This window comes from Poromitra crassiceps (genome assembly GCF_964638095.1).
Source record: "Poromitra crassiceps genome assembly, chromosome: 13".
NCBI lineage: Eukaryota > Metazoa > Chordata > Actinopteri > Beryciformes > Melamphaidae > Poromitra > Poromitra crassiceps.
This window is the reverse complement of record NC_139644.1, coordinates 27247797-27266835: the sequence shown is the minus strand read 5'-3', so window position 1 is coordinate 27266835 and position 19039 is coordinate 27247797. Positions and strand designations below refer to the sequence as shown.

Sequence of the window (19039 nt, the reverse complement as noted above, 5' to 3'; positions counted from 1 at the left end):
GGGAACTGTACCACCATGGACCGCAGGGCGCTACGGAGAGTGAGACGCGCGGCCCAGCACGTAACAGGATGTGAGTTGCCAGATCTGTAGAACTGTATAAACAGCGGTGCCTCAGGAGGTCCCTGAAGATCATCAAAGACACAAACCATCCCCACAACAGCCTGTTCTCCCTGTTACCTTCAGGGAGAAGATACAGGGTTCCGAAAGCACGCACAAATCGCTTGAGGAACAGTTTCTTCCCGCAGGCCACGAGACTCCTTAACATACACAAATAGTGTAGTAGCCGTACTGTACCGTACTGTAGCTGCTACCATTACGTACTGTATGTCTAATGTTTAACTGTATGTTTAATAAGGAATATGCTATCTGCACCTGTATGTCAAATACGCCGAATTTAGAACGCCGAGTTTAATTGTATATTTAATAAGGAATATGCTATTTGCACCTGTATGTCAAATACGCCGAATTTAAAATGTTTAAGCACGTCTAAAGTATGCTCATGACATGTGCACCTATGTGCAGTGAATATGCCACTGTCTCTGACTTGTCTTATCACTATACTGCCTTATTGCTTGTTGTGTCTCTTGTTGTTTTTTGCACTCATATGCCCTGTTATATTTGTACTATGTTGTAAACGGAGTCCACAGCACAAGAATTTCACACGTGATACTTGTACCATGGAGTGACAATAAAAATCTTGAATCTTGAATCTTGAATCTATTGCATTGTTACTGTGAAGATCTGTTTACTAAATGATTAATGTGTGCAATAAAAACTAAAGTGAGTACAATGTGGGTATGGATGTGTTAGACTGCAGGTTGCGTCCATGTTAGTGATGTGGATGCTTCTGTGTTTCTTCCTCTTTATCCATCAGACACTGGACAAAAAGGAGCTGTATACGGAAAGATCCAACGCTATACACGTTTATGGATCAGTCACATATGAATAATTTACAGAGAGAATGCAGGGAGATCTGTCACAGATTCTTGTACAGTAACTGAGGATCGTTACACCAAGCTTTACTCTCGTTTTCTGATCTCGGAGCCTGAAGGAGTTCTCTGTTGTGTACTATGGCAGCTATCACTAAAGTTACAAATCCCAATGAGTCTGGTTGGAAACTCTTCTGGAACTGAACTTTTCAACTCTAACTCTACAAGCTATCTGTTATGTGTGGGTAACATTGACTGTGTATATATGGACAATCTGTCTCCACCTCCTTATTGCAGAAGTGAAGCCAAAATACCCCAATCAGAGCGCTGCCATCTTGTCATTTTATGACCAGAGTCTGAGCACTAGTGACCGGTGGATGGAACTGCAGTATCAGGTTCCCGCCCCCCTCTGATGTTTTTACATACAGTAGCTGGTTCCATCTTTCCGTAGTGTATTTATATACCAGCGATCCTCAAAGTCCGGACTCCGGTCCGCATCCGGACCCAGACGCCGTCCAATCCGGACCAAGCCCTATAACCTACAAATCACTGAATAGTTACATTTTCACGGAGCGTTTCTATTTTAACCTGCACATGCTTTTCTAGCCTTTACGGTATTGGATTATCTGTCAGGAAGCTCACAGACCAATGCATGCGTTGTAAATCATCACACGTGATGCTACTCAGCCAATCAACAAGCGAATCGATTCTGCCTGCTGCTGCTGCGGGAGAGTTGGCACACGGACGGAGGAAAGGCGAGACTGAAATGCGAGAAAAGTAACTTCACATCGCGTGCTCAAAAGAAACGGGTAGACCGCGAAAACAAAGCTTTAGTTTGAATCCAGAGCAGGCAGACTCATGTTCATTCATTGGTCTCACGAGCAGTTCAAAACCAGTCTGTCTCGTGAAGTGTGATGCGATCCTGACCAGCTGTCTATGGAAGCGCCACACATGAGCAAACACACACACAACACACTCAAATCCAGGGCGCACACACATTCACTGCCCAACGGCATGCGAAGTTTGCATTGCGAGCGACCGATAGATAGAAAGACAGACAAACAGACAGAGTGGGAGCTCACTTCTATCAAGAGAAAAGGAGGTTTGTTGGCTGAGAGCCTGACTGATAAAATGTGAAATTGAGTTAAGAAAAGGGGGAACTTATTTTTCTAAAATGAAAAGCACACATTTTTCCAAAGCACTCTGTTGTGTTATTTCTAAATGCAGCCATTATTTTACTTGAAATGAGAAAATAACGTATTTATTATTAGTGTAGGCTAGTTATTTATAATTAATCCAGTTAAATATGAAAACTGTAAATAAACATTGTTGATTTTTATTTTGATTAACAGTCAGTCATTGACTACATACAGACATTGTACCATTAGGCTACTCTGCAATCATTGAAGTTGCCTAAGTTCAATGGCACTGAATCATAACGCAAGCTCAATGTTCCGGACCTTCGCTTGAGGAAATATTTTCTATCTGGACCTCTTTGAATTTTAATTGAGTGCCCCTGTTATATACAGTCAATGCTCTACACTCAATGGTGGTGGGTAATGGGACAGGCACTAAATTACTCATAGATTTATGTGTTAATCCTGTGACTGGTGACTGTCCAGGATATTTCATAGCCTTCCAATCTCCAGCCCCTCACCCTGCAATCTGGGAACCCAGAGTCTATTCCATGTCGAAATAGACTCTGGGTTCCCAGATTGCTCACCCTGTGACTCTGAATAGCAAAGAGCAGTTATGCAGAATTAATGGATGAATGAATATGATGTGAATGAAGGGTGAAAAAACAAGTAGGTTTCTTTGCATGCATATTTTTATTGATAGTATAAATGATAAGATACAAGTTTTGCAGTGTAGAAAAACATACATCCCTGTTAAGTCACCATTATAATCATGTCAGATAAAATGTATATACTGATTATACTGGTTATTAGACATTGTGAATATTTCCTGAAAGAATGTTTTCATATGATCACATTTATGAAGAGTAGGCTACTGTAGCTATTCCCTATTATGCCACTAACATGGATAGGCAACATAATAAGTGTAGAGGACACCATGTTGTAATTTTGACTTCAGAAGGCTGTGATATTCAAAAATGCCCCTGAATCCAAAAATGCTTAAGAAGCTGGCCTGATCTTCATTGCCACAGCTTTCAGAGAGTAACGATAGCCCTTCCAGTGGTTCCAGATGACACCTGTTGCAAAATGTGATGTCTTCCCCCAGAGATATACTCCATTGATGTTAGCAGTGTGGCAGTTATTATACCAAAAGGCTCCGTAATAAGAAATTGCACAGTTACTGCTCGATTTGTCCTGATCTTTGTCAAAGGTGCTGAATTTCTGCCCATTGTGGGGCACCATTGAGTCTCCTGCTCCTCCATTCCTGAAGTGAGACACCTGTAGCTTGTAGCCAGTGGCGTCATGCCCATTGTAACTGAGGGCAATTGCCCCCTCAGATTTTTGAGAGGTAATTTTTTTTTTTTTTTTTTTTTTTTTTTAATAAACATAGGCTATAATATTATAGGCTGTGTGTGGTAGTTGAAACATAGTTTCAAGTTGACGTTTATTTATGTTTGTAGTTAAAACAAAAACATAAATACTGTATAGGCTACATACAGTACAACACAAAAGGCTGTTATTTACCCTTTGTCACCACCTGGTGAGTAAATATATAGAACTAAAACCATTCAAATTGACAACCGGTCCGCGACTTTTTTTCCCATGTATCTACCAGTCCTTGGCACAAAAATGGTTGGGAAGCCCTGCTCTAGAGGACACTAGATGAGACTAATGGAAGAGAAAAGATGTCTACCTTCTGAAAAGGCAATACCAGCCAAAATAATAAACATTGTGTTACATTGCTTTGAAACGTGTGGTCTCCCTTTTTTGTCAAGTCCATTGAGCCTGGGCAGTGGCAATGTACTTAGTCTGGTGATTATGGATCTTTCCAGGAGGCTGAGAGCAGTTTGGAAAATAGCCTTATGGTTACACCTGCTCACTCTGTTAATTTAAAATGAGATATTCCTCTAAATCTGGCTTCCAACCCCCCAATTTTTTTTGGCGCCGCACTTTGTGCGCCTACGGGCCCCGCCAGATTTCGCCCCCTCAGATTTTTGGCTTGCATGACGCCCCTGCTTGTAGCCATCAGCCTCAGAGCCAACAGAGAATGAGGAGTACTGGGCAAACACTTTGTTTCCCTCAAAGTCCTCCATGTCCACTCTCAGCTCATACAGTCCCTTCTTGGTGAGAAGATGCATGTTCTCCAGTCCCAGCCAGTACTCTCCTGATGTGTCTCCAAAGCCCACTTTGTACTGCTCCCAGGGTCTGTAGAAATTCAATGTGCCGTCCATTCTTCTCTGGATGACCATCCACTTCCCTCCATCAGTGTCCATGTCACAGTAGACCTGAACAGGTGTAAGAGTTGGGTAGATGGTGTACACACCACTCGCCTCGGAGACATTGTTGTAGATTTCATCACAGTCCACAATCAGGGAGTTATCACAGCGAGCAGAAGAGTGGACTGTTGTAGCCAACAGCAGAACCGTGACAGCAAAAACTGTCACTTTGAAAACTTTAAGTTGCATCTTCTTCTTCAGATCAAGGCACTAATGAAAGTGTCAAGTGGATGCAGTGTTGCAGCTCCAGTGCTCTCTGAGCTGAAGAATGTCAATTTATAGTCACAAATGGTGATGGCAACGCAGAAGCCTCACATAGCCAGACCTATCATATATCATATACACTTCCTTTTAGCGCTGTGCCAATGCTGGAGAATGTAATGCAGTAACTTGAAGCACTGGCGCAGACTTGGCACATTGGGTGTGCCACAGAAAGACAGGGTGTGCCAGGGGATGAAAATCCTGTGGCGGCCGCCAGGCCAAATCTGGGCAAATTTGTTCCTTTTCAAGCCAGATTTAGAGGAATATTAAGATAGGAACATGTAACCATAACCATCAATGTTTGCTCCTTTTCGCACTCATTATTAGCAGGTAGAAGCAGTCAATTAAATTGTATTGTTTGACAACATGTAAAACCACTTTGGTATCTCAAAAAAGTCTCACCTACTTTTTCCAAAGAGTGTTCTAGTCGGGAAAGAACGCAAGTTTGGTTGGCATGCAGGTTCGTCTACTGCAGAGAGATCTGTAGCGTTAGTGTCCTCTGGGTCTGCTGCTGCACAAACCACCGGTGTGTTTTTGGCTGCGTGCCCCGCTGTTATTAACGTCATTGTTTCGGCTGCATCATCTTGATCATCGTCTGTCTCTCCACTGTCCACCACCAATACAGGTACGGGAACGGGTGCACTACAAGCCGCACTTGTTGAGGGGGAGGGCGACGAGTCAGCTTCTTCCTCGTCAATGCAACGTTTCTTGCCTTTGTCGAAAAAGCGTATTCACTAACACAGACCACACCATGGTTTGAAGGAAAAGATAATTTATCGTAAGTGAGTGTTTGGGTGCGAGAACGTGAATGGGGTCGAGGTGCGGCAGCTTCCCCGTTTGAGACGGGGTTGAAAACGGAGGGACTGGTGTCAGATGGGTCAGAGTGTGGTGCAGTGGATCTGAATATTAATGTGTCGACTGTTGTCAAGATGTTTGTCAAGAACGCTCATTCCCCCAAAAAGAGCTTCAATGACGACCTGGAGCGGGCGGCTTGCGGTGTCAGTGCGATTTTAAGCGGCCCCCGGCTTGTCTCTCAAAATATACTATACTAGGCATCTTGCACGCTCGATTCCTAAGCTCGCCCTGCAGCTCGCATATGAAGCTCGCCCACTGCGCATACGCAGCTCGGTCGCTACGGGCCTCGCCTGCTCTATGACATCACTGATGACATCATCTCTGATGACATCATCACTGAACTCCTTATTCACTATGTTCATACGCAGGGGTGGGCCAAATTCTTCAGGGTTGTGTTAACACTTCCGGCGGTCACGGCGCGAAATACAAAAGAACGTCAGAAGAAGAGAGTTGTTTTTGTAGCGGACAGTGCAGGGGGTAAAACAAAGAACGTAGCCTACTACTTTGAGCTCGGTACACAGCAAGCAAGCGGAGTATCCACTGTTAGCCAGGTCAGATAACGTTATCGTCGACAATGACGAGCACTTTCTTGTAAAACATACCTGGACTCCAACAAAGAAAGCTTCCGATGGTTTTCTCTCCTCCGAGCGCAGCACGCGCCTTTTACGTCTATAACACCCGCAGACGTTAACGTAATTCCGAATGCGAGAATTAACAAGCCAGTTACATGGCATTGCATTCTTAGACATTGCCGTTTGCTTTTATTTCATATGTTGCATACAATTGGCTAAATTATTAGTTAATTCAGAGTTAGATGATATTGGCGCAGCCAGCCTTTTTCTTTTTTTTAGCCGGAAGTCGTGACACGACCACACAACCGGGTCAAATGGGCGTGGCTACATAAGGTGAATAGCCTCAGCCAGGAAGGATGACATCACTGATAACATCATCACTGATGACATCACATCATCATTAGGTAATTAGGGCAATTACCTAATTAAAAAATCCAGCTGCGTCAGGTCACCCGCACGGATGCTATTTACACTTCCTGAAAGTTTCCCCCCGATCGCACATAAAACGACATAGGACAAAATTCTTGAAACAAACAAACAAACAAACAATCATTGTCCACTTGCTCGCTAATCAAGCAAGTTCGCTTTGCATTGTTTTTCCTTTCACGTAACGATGACAGCGCTATCATACAGCTTGTAGACAAGCACCAAGTAGGATCTACGCAGGTGGAAGTAATGCTTTCATACACTAAATGAAAAAAAGTACAATACGAGGGATCAGCCGAGCAGCATTTTGGTAAACAAACCGCGTCACTGGGTGGCAACTGCAATGGAACCCTATGGAGCCCTATAAGTGGCGCGAGGCGTGAGTGTCTGCTCTAGCCGGCTTGACTCTGTTTACATTTTAAAAACTGTGACAGTTCACACAACTTTAACACGACATGTTATACATCAAACTCTTGAGCTACTTCTGCTCTCACTCAGAATGTAAAAATATAAGCGATGTGATGTATAGTTTTTGAGATATTAACGTTTGTTTGGCACAACTCATACTACTGCCGCCGGGTTCCGCATTTCTGGGTGGCAAGTGACATCACGCTGATTCGTCCTATTGTATGGTATGTTTTTTTATATAACCCATATGATGCAAGAAGCAGAGTATTTTCACATTACCTAATCTGACCGCCAAAAAAGTTTGGACACCCCTGCAGTAGGGTGTTGCCATAATTTAAGTAGGCTATAAGAACTTATAACATAATTTTAAATTACTAAATTAGTACATTAGTATGATGCAGCTTACATTGGAAAGTTGGAAAGTAGAAATTCAATGTGCCGTCCATTCTTCTCTGGATGACCGTCCACTTCCCTCCATCAGTGTCCATGTCACAGTAGACCTGAACAGGTGTAAGAGTTGGGTAGATGGTGTACACACCACTTGCCTCGGAGACGTACTTGTTGTAGATTTCATCACAGTCCACAATCAGGGAGTATCACAGCGAGCAGAAGAGTGGACTGTTGTAGCCAACAGCAGAACTGTGACAGCAAAAACTGTCATTTTGAAAACTTTAAGTTGCATCTTCTTCTTCAGATCAAGGCACTAATGAAAGCTTCAAGTGGATGCAGTGTTGTTTAAGTACACAACCTGCCTTGTGTACTTAAACATCCAAAAAACCAGTTAACCAGGAAATTGTTGATTGCTGGGAAATAGATTTGTACTGTATGACCTTAAGACCTTAAGCTCCAGGAAGCAGCGTTGCCAGACGTACGATAATTATCGTATTTGTACGATAATTTCGACCTCTGTACGATGTACGATCAATAATCCCAAAACCCCCCAAATGTACGATAATTTCATCATTTTGTGACACTTAGACGAATCCTATGTCTATCACTCTATCTGTTTATTTATATTTGCAGCCAATACGTGCAGGGTGTTTTGTTGTTGTTGCAACGCAGGCTGAGATCACAGTGTTGAAAGATCATGCCAAGTCCAAAAAGTAGCCTGTGATCAGCCGCAGTCCCCCCGACTTTGGCGCGCCAAAGGCGCGCCGCGCTGGGGAGGGGGCGTACGATAATTTCACTCCAAAAACGATAATTTTGACCCTCTGGTACGATAATTCAACATTTGCCATCTGGCAACACTGCCAGGAAGTGAACTTCAGCATGACAGGTATGCAGAGAAAACCTCCTGGTCTCAACCAGGAAATAGTTGACTGAAGAATTAGCTGGTATGTTTTGACTTTGACCCACCATCATTCTTCTATTCAGAATTGACATTGAAATATTTTCCGACAGTTCACATGAACTCTTAATGAAGGCTGTAAGATTTCACGTAATTTTTCTCCTCAATGAGGTGGGCTTGGTTGATCTCGCCACTTGAGCACAATTAACAACTGGTCTCAGACACAATTTAAAATCAAGTCTTTACTTTAGTAACTGTCCAAGCTTCACAATGCAGACAACCTTCCTGCTGCATTTCAGTCCTACTCAATACAACTATCTCATATTTTGTTACATTGCTGCTCGACTCTCCCATGTGTGGCTGCACTCTGCTACAGTATGGCATGCTGCTTGAACACACATGTTGGGACAATCAAATAGTTTGTATGTAGAGTGATATGTAATCATGTATTATCTGTGTTTGTATCCTGCACTGTAACTTGCATGGAATGTTTCTCTGTACCAGGAGTGTGTACTTACAGTGTGTTACTACTGCATGACCAGCTCACAATCATGACAAAGTGGATCACCACTCCATAAAGATTAACCAGCTTTATTAGAAATCCAACAATACATTATGCAAACCAATAGTATAGTCAGCATGCCAGTAGGGTGTTGCCATAATTTAAGTAGGCTATACAAAAAATGATCATTTAACAATTACATTTACTGTTAAGGATCATTACAGCAACCTTTTGTTTTCTGATATCGGAGACTGAAGAAGTTCTCTGCTGTGTGGCCAGCTATGGCTATAGGTCAAAATCCCAATGAGTCTGACGGCTGGTCAAAAAACTCTTCCAGAACGGAACGTTTCAAGTCTTTAACTCTACAAGCTAGCGGTTATGTGTGGCTAATGGGACAGGCCATAAATGAAGAGAAAAGTAGAGTGTGCACATCTACTTATGCAGGTGCCGGACAATGTGAATCCACCAAGAGCAAGAAAACTCGTTGGCCTCAACAGAACTATAAAAATAAAATAAGGTCATCATCAGGAAGGTTATCATCAGAAGGATGAAGTTCTTTTTGAACGAAACGTTAATAAAGTCACCGGGAGCATCCTAATTCCAGTGTGTGGACCTTATTTTATTTTTACAGGCTCTAAATGACCCATGGGGCTTAATGTGAGAATGTGTTAGTTCCATGAACTTTCCAGGATATTCCCCTGCCTTCCAGTCTCCAGCTCCTCACCCTGTGACCCTCAATAGCAAAAAGCATGTGCAAAATGAATGAATAAATGAATGAATGAATGAGGGGAAAAGGTGGTTTCCTTTGCATGCATATTTTTATTGACAGTGAAAAGGATAAGATACAAGTTTTGCAGTGTAGAAAAACATACATCCCTGTTAAGTCACCATTATAATCATGTCAGATAAAATTCATATACTGATTGGTTATTAGACATGTGAATATTTCCTGAAAGAATGTTTTCATATGATCACATTTATGAAGAGTACTGTAGCTATTCCCTATTATGCCACTAACATGGATAGGCAACATATTAAGTGTAGAGGACACCATGTTGTAATTTTGACTTCAGAAGGCTGTGATATTCAAAGGGCCCCTGGCCTGAATACATGTATGCTTAAGAAGCTGACCTGATCTTCATTGCCACAGCTTTCAGAGAGTAATGGTAGCCCTTCCAGGTGTACCAGATGACACCTGTTGCATAATGCGATGTCTGCCCCCAGAGATATACTCCATTGATGTTAGCAGAGTGGCAGTTATTATACCAAAAGGCTCCGTAATAAGAAATTGCACAGTTACTTTTCGGCGCTTTGTCCTGATCTTTGTCAAAGGTGCTGAATTTCTGCCCATTGTGTTTCTTCATTGAGTCTCCTGCTCCTCCATTCCTGAAGCCAGACACCTGTAGCTTGTAGCCATCAGCCTCAGAGCCAACAGAGAATGAGGAGTACTGGGCAAACACTTTGTTTCCCTCAAAGTCCTCCATGTCCACTCTCAGCTCATACGGTCCCTTCTTGGTGAGGACATGCATGTTCTCCAGTCCCAGCCAGTACTCTCCTGATGCGTCTCCAAAGCCCACTTTGTACTGCTCCCAGGGTCTGTAGAAATTCAATGTGCCGTCCATTCTTCTCTGGATGACCGTCCACTTCCCTCCATCAGTGTCCATGTCACAGTAGACCTGAACAGGTGTAAGAGTTGGGTAGATGGTGTACACACCACTCTCCTTGGAGACATTGTTGTAGATTTCATCACAGTCCACAATCAGGGAGATATCACAGCGAGCAGAAGAGTGGACTGTTGTAGCCAACAGCAGAACTGTGACAGCAAAAACTGTCACTTTGAAAACTTTAAGTTGCATCTTCTTCTTCAGATCAAGGCGCTAATGAAAGTGTCAAGTGGATGCAGTGTTGCAGCTCCAGTGCTCTCTGAGCTGAAGTATGTCAATTTATAGTCACAAATGGTGATGGCATTCATACGTTAAATAGTTTGTGTACTTTAGCTAATGCTGTTACTGTGCCAAGAGCAACTTTTCATTTTGTTCTACCTCTTTCCCGTAAACCATCCAGTCACATGAACTCACATTCATTTCATCATGTGTGTGAGTGTGTGTGTGTGTGTGTTTGTGTGTGTGTGCGCGCGTGTGTGCGCGTGCGTGTGTGTGCGCGCGTGTGTGCGCGTGCGTGTGTGTGTGTGTGTGTTTGTGTGTGTGTGTGTGTGCGCGTGCGCATGTGGCTGTATGTTTAATGCATTTATATATATATATATATATATATATATATATTACATTTGTATATATGTGTGTGTGTGTGTGTGTGTGTGTGTGTGTGTGTGTGTGTGTGTGTGTGTATTTATATATATGTATATATATATGTGTGTGTGTATATGTATATATATTTATGTATATATATATGTTTTATTTATTTATGTATTCATTTATTCATTTATATATTGCAACAGCATTAGTAGCAGTATATGAAATGGCCATTATGTCTTGTAACAAACACAAGAAGCCAAGAGAAGCAGGAATACAGTAGCTGATTCATCTCTTGCATTTTACTTTAGCTAATGCTGTTACTGTACCAAGAGCAACTTTCCATTTTGTTCTACCACTTTCCCATAACCTGCCTTGCGTACTTAAACATCCAAAAAACCAGTTAACCAGGAAATTGTTGATTGCTGGGAAATAGATTTGTACTGTACCGTAAGCTATGAGACAGTGCTCCAGGAAGTGAACTTCAGCATGACAGGTATGCAGAGAAAACCTCCTGGTCTCAACCAGGAAATAGTTGACTGAAGAATTAGCTGGTATGTTTTGACTTTGACCCACCATCATTCTTCTATTCAGAATTGACATTGAAATATTTTCCAACAGTTCACATGAACTCTTAATGAAGGCTGTAAGATTTCACATAATTGTTCTCCTCAATGAGGTGGGCTTGGTTGATCTCGCCACTTGAGCACAATTAACAACTGGTCTCAGACACAATTTAAAATCAAGTCTTTACTTTAGTAACTGTCCAAGCTTCACAATGCAGACAACCTTCCTGCTGCATTTCAGTCCAACTCAATACAACAATCTCATATTTTGTTACATTGCTGCTCGACTCCCCCATGTGCACTCTGCTACAGTATGGCATGCTGTATGGCATGCTGCTTGAACACACATGTTGGGACAATCAAATAGTTTGTATGTAGAGTGATATGTAATCATGTATATTCTGTCCTTACGATTGCGTGTCTGTGCAAGGCTTGACAGATAGCGAACAAAAACTCCAATAAAACTGTCTTGTTCAAAAACGTGTGGCTTTACTGATGGTCGTTTCTGTAAAAAGACATATCAACTCCAAGGCTTAAAGTGAAAGGAGAACACGTTTTCATAAGCACATGGTGGACTGCTCTTGATTCAACTGAAATGAAACCGAAACTAAAGGAAAGATAGATACTATACCTAATGTCCACTAGGTGGCAGTAATGGACCAGTAGAGTAAACTGAACCAGGGGTCAGAACACTCCCCGCCTGGTATATTTAAGCAATATATCACGAGAGCAAGTGTGTTGTGATGAATATATCACACTGATAAGCTGTTATCCCACGAGGCCGCAGGCCGAGTGGGATAACAGCTTATCAGTGTGATATATTTCACAACACACGCTGCTCGAGTGCTATATTGCTTTTATAAAAGGGTTCCAAGTATAATAATATAATAATAATAACACTATAAATCCGACTGGCATTTTATTCTGATAGACTCAGTTGAAACACTACTGAAGGCGGGACCTCTAGCAAGAAGATAGACCTGCGGGTGATTTGATTGGATCGTTCTCGAGACTGAAGTTAACATTGGCCAATCCTGGCGCTTGGCTGAGAGCAAAGCCCGACCAGGGGCCGGTTGCACCAATGGCGGCGATTGAGCCAGAAAGACAGTCTGAATGAAATTGAATGTAACGTTCCCAATTCTATGTATTAACTTCTAAAAAACTATCGGCAACATTTTGGAAGGCTAAGCCACACAACTAGTTAGTTATAATCTAACGTCGTGCTTTCAAAGACAGCGAACTGGCGGTGTTACGACGAACACGGCTCAGTTGACCGCAGTTACGACGATGACGGTCAAAAAGGTCTCCGCGGAGATCTCTGCACTCTGCAGTGACCAGTTGGTGCAACCGGCCCCAGAGCCGTATGCCGACAGCAAGTAACGTACTTTTAGTAAGAGAGTTGCGCCATCATGCGTCCATAATGACTCATTGTACAAAGACTTGAAGGACTAGTGACCCTCCGTACAGCAGATCAGGAGAAAGCTGTTTGGCTCGAGCGCAGTGCTGCCATTTAGTAAGAGAGTTGCCATGGTAACCAATAACCCATGGCCATGGGTTATTGAACTCGGTTACTGGAATTATACAATGGCTGTGAACCAATCAGATTGCTTGATTTGAGAGAGCCATTTTATAATAACAAGTATACCACTATTATTTAGTCCTTCTGTCCATTCTCAGACAAGAGCACAACAACCTCCGTAACAGGTCTGAGGTACGTTTTTGGCAGTCCCTTGTTTCATGATTCTGACCTCGACTTTCCGCACTTTGTTGTCGGCACTAGGTATGGCCTTGACTATAAGCCCGACAGGCCACTCATTACGCTTCACTTGACTGTCCTTAAGTAAGACGACATCACCTTCTTGAACGTTGGGTCTCTCTCCTTGCCACTTCCTCCTTGTCTGCAATGTCACAAGATACTCCTGTCTCCACTTCTTCCAGAAACAGTCTGCGAGACTTTGGACCTGTCTCCACTGGCTTTTGTAGAGGTCCTTGAGCTCGAAGTCTCCGGGAGGTGCTGACACAGCACTGGCTTTCTGGGTCAGAAGCATTGCAGGTGAGAGAACTTCAGGCCTTTCAGGGTCGGTGGAAATAGGAACTAAAGGTCTAGCATTCATTATGGCCATGACTTCAGCCATAAGAGTGGTCAATACCTCATGTGTGAGGCGTGTGGTTGAGGTTTTTAGCAGCAGACCGTCAAGAATGCGTCGAGCTACACCGATCATTCGCTCCCACACTCCTCCCATGTGAGATGAATGAGGTGCATTGAAGGTCCAAGTGCAGCCTTGGTCCAACAAGTATCCTTTGATCTCTGGATCCTTTACATTGACTTTCAATTCCTTGCAGGCTCCGATGAAGTTCGTACCTCGGTCTGACCGGAGGTGCTTTACTGGTCCTCTGATAGACAGGAACCGACGCAAGGCATTGACAAAGCTGGAAGTTGACATCGACTCGATAACCTCCAGATGAACTGCTCGAGTGCTCAGGCAAGTAAATATCACAGCCCATCTTTTGTTTTCAGCACTATGTCCTCTGGTGCGGCGGGTTGTGACACCCCATGGCCCGAAAACATCTAAGCCCACATGACTGAATGGTGGATCCACAGTGACTCTGTCGGCCGGTAAGTTGGCCATTTTCTGTTCCTCTAGCCGTCCTCTTAATTTCCTGCAAGTGACACATTTATGGACCACACTGGAAATTAGTCTCTTGCCTCCAACAACCCAGAGTCCTGCTGTGCGCAATGCACCTTCAGTGAATTGACGGCCTTGGTGAGCTACTTGGTTGTGGTAATGCCTGACTAGCAGGGTGGCTACATGTTGATTGGCTGGGATTATCAGAGGGTGCTTTTCCAGTTCTGACAGATCCGCTGACTGTAAGCGACCTCCCACTCTCAACAACCCTTCCTCGTCAATAAAGGGATCAAGTTTCTTGAGAGGGCTTTGGTGAGAGATCCCTCCCTCTTTTGAGAGACTCTTGAGCTCTGCGTTATAAGCTTCATGCTGCACACACTGAATGATGGCTGTCTTCGCTTGTGAGAGTTCTGTAGTGTGCAGATTGTCGCAGCAGTGCCAGCCTGAGCAGTGTTTCGTGCGAGAAGTCTGAGAAAATGACTTTGCAACGTGAGTAAGTGTTGCCATACCTCTCACGAGGGACTCCCAACTTGAGAAGCGTTCAAATCTATGTGACCCAAGCAACTGTTCTGTAGCGTTTGTGACAAGCGTGGTCACTTGTGGACGAATCTCTGCATCATGTGATGGCTCCACAAGTTCAAAGGATTCAACTTCCTTGTTTACCTCTCGATCAGCCTTTTTCTCTATTGATCACTGCAGGGTAGTGAGACGTTTCAGAGCCTGGCTCCTGTTGTTCGGGAGAGACCTGCGTGGTGAACGGAATGGCAAGGGTGCCATCCAGTGGTTTTCTTCATCCATGTAGATGTCTCTGTCCATTATCTCAAGGAAGATGCGATCATCAACAGATAGAGCAGGTTTGTCGTCATCTGGGTTTCTTTGAAAAACCTTGCTTCCAATGTTGTCTGTGCTGGTAGCGGGAGTTACCTCCTCAGGACAGAGAGGAGGGTCTGAATTATGTTGCTGCATACGAACACTGCATTTCTCCTTTACATGAATTGTTCCATTACAGGGCATGAGAAATGAGGTGCGTCCATTTTGCAGCACATTTGTCCTGAAGACGTTCACATTGGCTGGCTTATGAGCTCCTCCCAGGCAGACCTCGCCCACAATCACCCAGCCTAAATCCAGTTGTTGTGCATAAGGTGCGTTATGCGGACCATTGTACTGCTCGCGTACTTTGAGAACACTCAGAAAGTCCCGGCCTAACAACAGAAGGATAGGAGCATTGGGGTCAGGTGCTGGAATTTTGTCTGCAACTGGTTCAAGGTGGGGAAAGTACTGTGCAATGTCCGGCGTGGGAATTTCAGATCTGTCATCTGGCATCATATTGCACTCTAGGAGAGAGGGAAGTGCTACCTGGTTTTTGCCATCAATTGATGCAACAGTGAAATTGTTGGCTTTTCTTCCTGCTGTCTCCATTATGCCCGAGCATGTCTTCAGAGTGTAGGAGGATGAATCACCATTGATGCCAAACAGGTTGAAGAACTCTGACTTCACCAATGACCGATTACTTTGTTCATCTAACACTGCGTACATTCTCTCAGCCTTATCAGGCCGGTTGTTGGGGTACACATGAACCAGGCAGATTTTGGAACATGATCTGGGCCCAAGTGTCTTGTCACATATTTCTGTGCACTTAGATGTGACTTCAGGCGACGGTCTGTTTTCTCGCTCCCCGCCATGCTCTTGTTCCGTTACCAGAGCCACTACTGACCAAGGAGCTGGACCTGGGTGTAATGCTGAAATGTGCTTATCACTATTACACTCCTTGCACCTCACAGTTGCCTTACAATCCTTGGCCATGTGCTTTGTAGATGCACAACACCGGAAACAGATGAACATTTCCTTCAAATAGGCTTTCCTTTCATCTAGATGCTTGCTTCTAAATCCACGGCACGTTGCTAAGGGGTGTGGCTTGTTGTGAATGGGGCACTGATTGTTTGGTTGATCTGCTTTCTTTGCAGATGTGGGATCCTGGTTAGCTGGAGGTCTAGCTGACACTTCAGTTTTTCTTACCGACACTGGTGTCCGGTCACTGTACCTTGCAGGTTTCTCTGGCTTAGAATGGCTCAAGCTGCTGGATGTGGAGAACGCAAAACTCGGATCATTGCGGATCTTTGCTTGGCTGCATATGAATCTTACAAAGAACCCGAATGGAGGAAAGGAAACACGATGGTCTTCCTTGTACTTAGAGCCTTGCGTGACCCAGCGCTCCTGCAGGCCATAGGGAAGCTTTTCCTCTATAGGATTTACTCCTCTTGCGGTGTCGAGATATGCCAGACCAGGTAGGTGCCCGCCTGACTTTGCTGATTCTATCTCGAGTAGTATGTCTCCGAGTTCTCTGAGATGCTGACTGTCCTTGTTGGAGATTCTGGGAACATTCTCCAGTTTTTGTAGCAGGGCATGTTCAATCATTTCAGGACAGCCGTAACTATCCTCCAATCGCTGCCAAATCATGCCGACTCCTGCCGTTGGATTGTGGACGTGCGCCGACCTGATCCGCATTGCTTGTGAAGATGATTCTGGACCGAGCCACTTGGTGATTAAGTCAAGCTCCTCCCTAGCTGATAGATTGAGATCTCTTGTGACATCTTGGAAAGATGTTTTCCATGCCCAGTAGTTTTCTGGATGATCGTCAAATTTTAACAACCCAGAACTCACCATCTCTCTCCTGAGCAGGTATTTCGCCAAGTCTGTGGTTTGTGGTTCACATGGATACTCTCTAAGACTGAATGTATGAGACATTGGAGGAGGGGCATAATGAGTATAGTCCGCTCTTCGCATGTCGTCTGCCGTTTCATCTTTAATGTACTTTTTTGACGAAATGTTTGCTGCCTTTTCAGGTTGAGTGCTGTAATGCCTGTCGTTGAACGGACGGTCGCGTTGGTCGTGGTATTGACGTTCGTGCCGGTCGTTGAATTGACGTTGGTCCTCATTTGGCGCGGGGCCAACTTGCTGGAGGTTTCCCGCAGGAGTGGATGTGACAGGCAGTGGTTGTGAGACTGGAGCTTCTTGCTGCGTGTGTGATATCAAAGAGTGAGTCTGCACATACTGGCTTGTACGCTGAGGACGATCTTCAGGAGTAATCGGGGGTAAGTCTCTGAGAGATTCCCCCTCCAGGTCAGCTTCTTCTTCGTAGACTGCTGCTTCGTAGACCGCTGCTTCAGCTGAGGCTGCAGTGGCACTCTTCTCTTTTTGTAGCACGTAGAGACTAGCTTCCACCTCTGCTTTGCGCTGTGCTGTTTCAGTCGCGACTCTTTGCTGCTCTGCCTCCAGTCGCGCTTTCTCCTTCATCTCTTTTTCAGCGTAGGAGACCTGTACACGAGCTGCCTCTGCTTTAGCTCTTGCTTTCGTTGTTGCGGCGCTGGCTGAAGACATTCTTGTTTTTCCAGAAGACTTGGAACCAGAGCCCTGTGACTTGCTTGTTTTTCCAGAAGACTTGGAACCAGAGCCCTGTGACTTGTTCTCCAACGATTCTTGTATTGGATCCACCGTATCTTCTGGTGGTAGCGACATGATGTGTCTGTCCCTTTATTGCTGCTTTGAAGAGCTCTGGATGCAGTGTGCTTGGTTAAAGTGTGATTCCAACCGACTTTGCCCGCTGGTATTTAATGTCTTTTTACTATTCTGTCCTTACGATTGCGTGTCTGTGCAAGGCTTGACAGATAGCGAACAAAAACTCCAATAAAACTGTCTTGTTCAAAAACGTGTGGCTTTACTGATGGTCGTTTCTGTAAAAAGACATATCAACTCCAAGGCTTAAAGTGAAAGGAGAACACGTTTTCATAAGCACATGGTGGACTGCTCTTGATTCAACTGAAATGAAACCGAAACTAAAGGAAAGATAGATACTACACCTAATGTCCACTAGGTGGCAGTAATGGACCAGTAGAGTAAACTGAACCAGGGGTCAGAACAATGTATCTGTCTGTTTGCATCCTGCACTGTAACTTGCATGGAATGTTTCTCTGTACCAGGAGTGTGTACTTACAGTGTGTTACTACTGCATGACCAGCTCAAAATCATGACAAAGTGGATCACCACGCCATAAAGATTAACCAGCTTTATTAGAAATCCAACAATACATTATGCAAACCATTAGTATGTCCAAAGTTTGGCCCGGCGGCCATTTGCAGCCCGCGGACCGATTTTAAGCGGCACCTGGCTTGTCTCTCAAAATATACTATACTAGGCATCTTGTGCGCTCAATTCCTAAGCTCACCCTGCAGCTCGCATACGAAGCTCGCCCACTGCGCGTCGCATACGCAGCTCGGTCGCTACGGGCCTCGCCTGCTCTATGACATCACTGATGACATCATCTCTGATGACATCATCACTGAACTCCTTATTCACTATGTTCATACGCAGGGGTGGGCCAAATTCTTCCGGGTTGTGTTAACACTTCCAACACTTTGTTTGGCACAACTCATACTATTAACTGCCGCGGGGTTCCGCATTTCTGGGTGGCAAGTGACGTCACGCTGATTCGTCCTATTGTATGGTATGTTTTTTTATATAACCCATATGATGCATGTAAGAAAGTGTGACTAGGTCACTACAAAGTATCCTTTCAGTGCCCTCTGGAGGCCACCAGTGGTACTGTCTCTTTAATTGATTATTGTTTATTTTACTCAGGCATAGTTCGGTTGCCTATAGAGGGGCCTTATCCCACATGTGCTCTGTAGAAGTCAGTTTGCCTTTTCACCTGACAGAGTAACAGCCTGTATGCGTTCATGGAGAATGTAAGTTGAAGTTCTTCCATTTGATGGATAATTTGTATATTTGTCATGTAGTGAATTATATTTGTCCAAGTTATATCGAGTGTCACCTTAATTATTGGGTTTTTGACAGAGAATAAGATTTATTCACCTTTAGTTTGTCAATTAACCTTGCATGCTAATTAGCATATTAGCAGGTTAGCATGTTAGCTGATTTTGGCTAGCA

At 44.0% G+C, this 19039-nt stretch overlaps 1 protein-coding gene and 1 pseudogene across 2 annotated transcripts; both read right to left on the bottom strand.

Moving 5' to 3' along the window:
- Window positions 1-2747: 2747 nt before the first annotated feature.
- LOC310787596 (microfibril-associated glycoprotein 4-like) lies at window positions 2748-4693 on the bottom strand. The gene is made up of 2 exons (XM_083649060.1): window positions 4081-4693; window positions 2748-3349 (listed from the first exon to the last, which is right to left on the bottom strand). Exons 1-2 carry the CDS (start codon window positions 4528-4530, stop codon window positions 3065-3067), a joined length of 735 nt encoding a protein of 244 aa, XP_083505186.1. The 5' UTR covers window positions 4531-4693; the 3' UTR covers window positions 2748-3064.
- A 4127-nt stretch (window positions 4694-8820) lies between these two features.
- Window positions 8821-10585, bottom strand: LOC310787593 (microfibril-associated glycoprotein 4 pseudogene; annotated as a pseudogene). Its single transcript has one exon. The product of its transcript is annotated as a microfibril-associated glycoprotein 4 pseudogene (transcript).
- Window positions 10586-19039: the final 8454 nt, after the last annotated feature.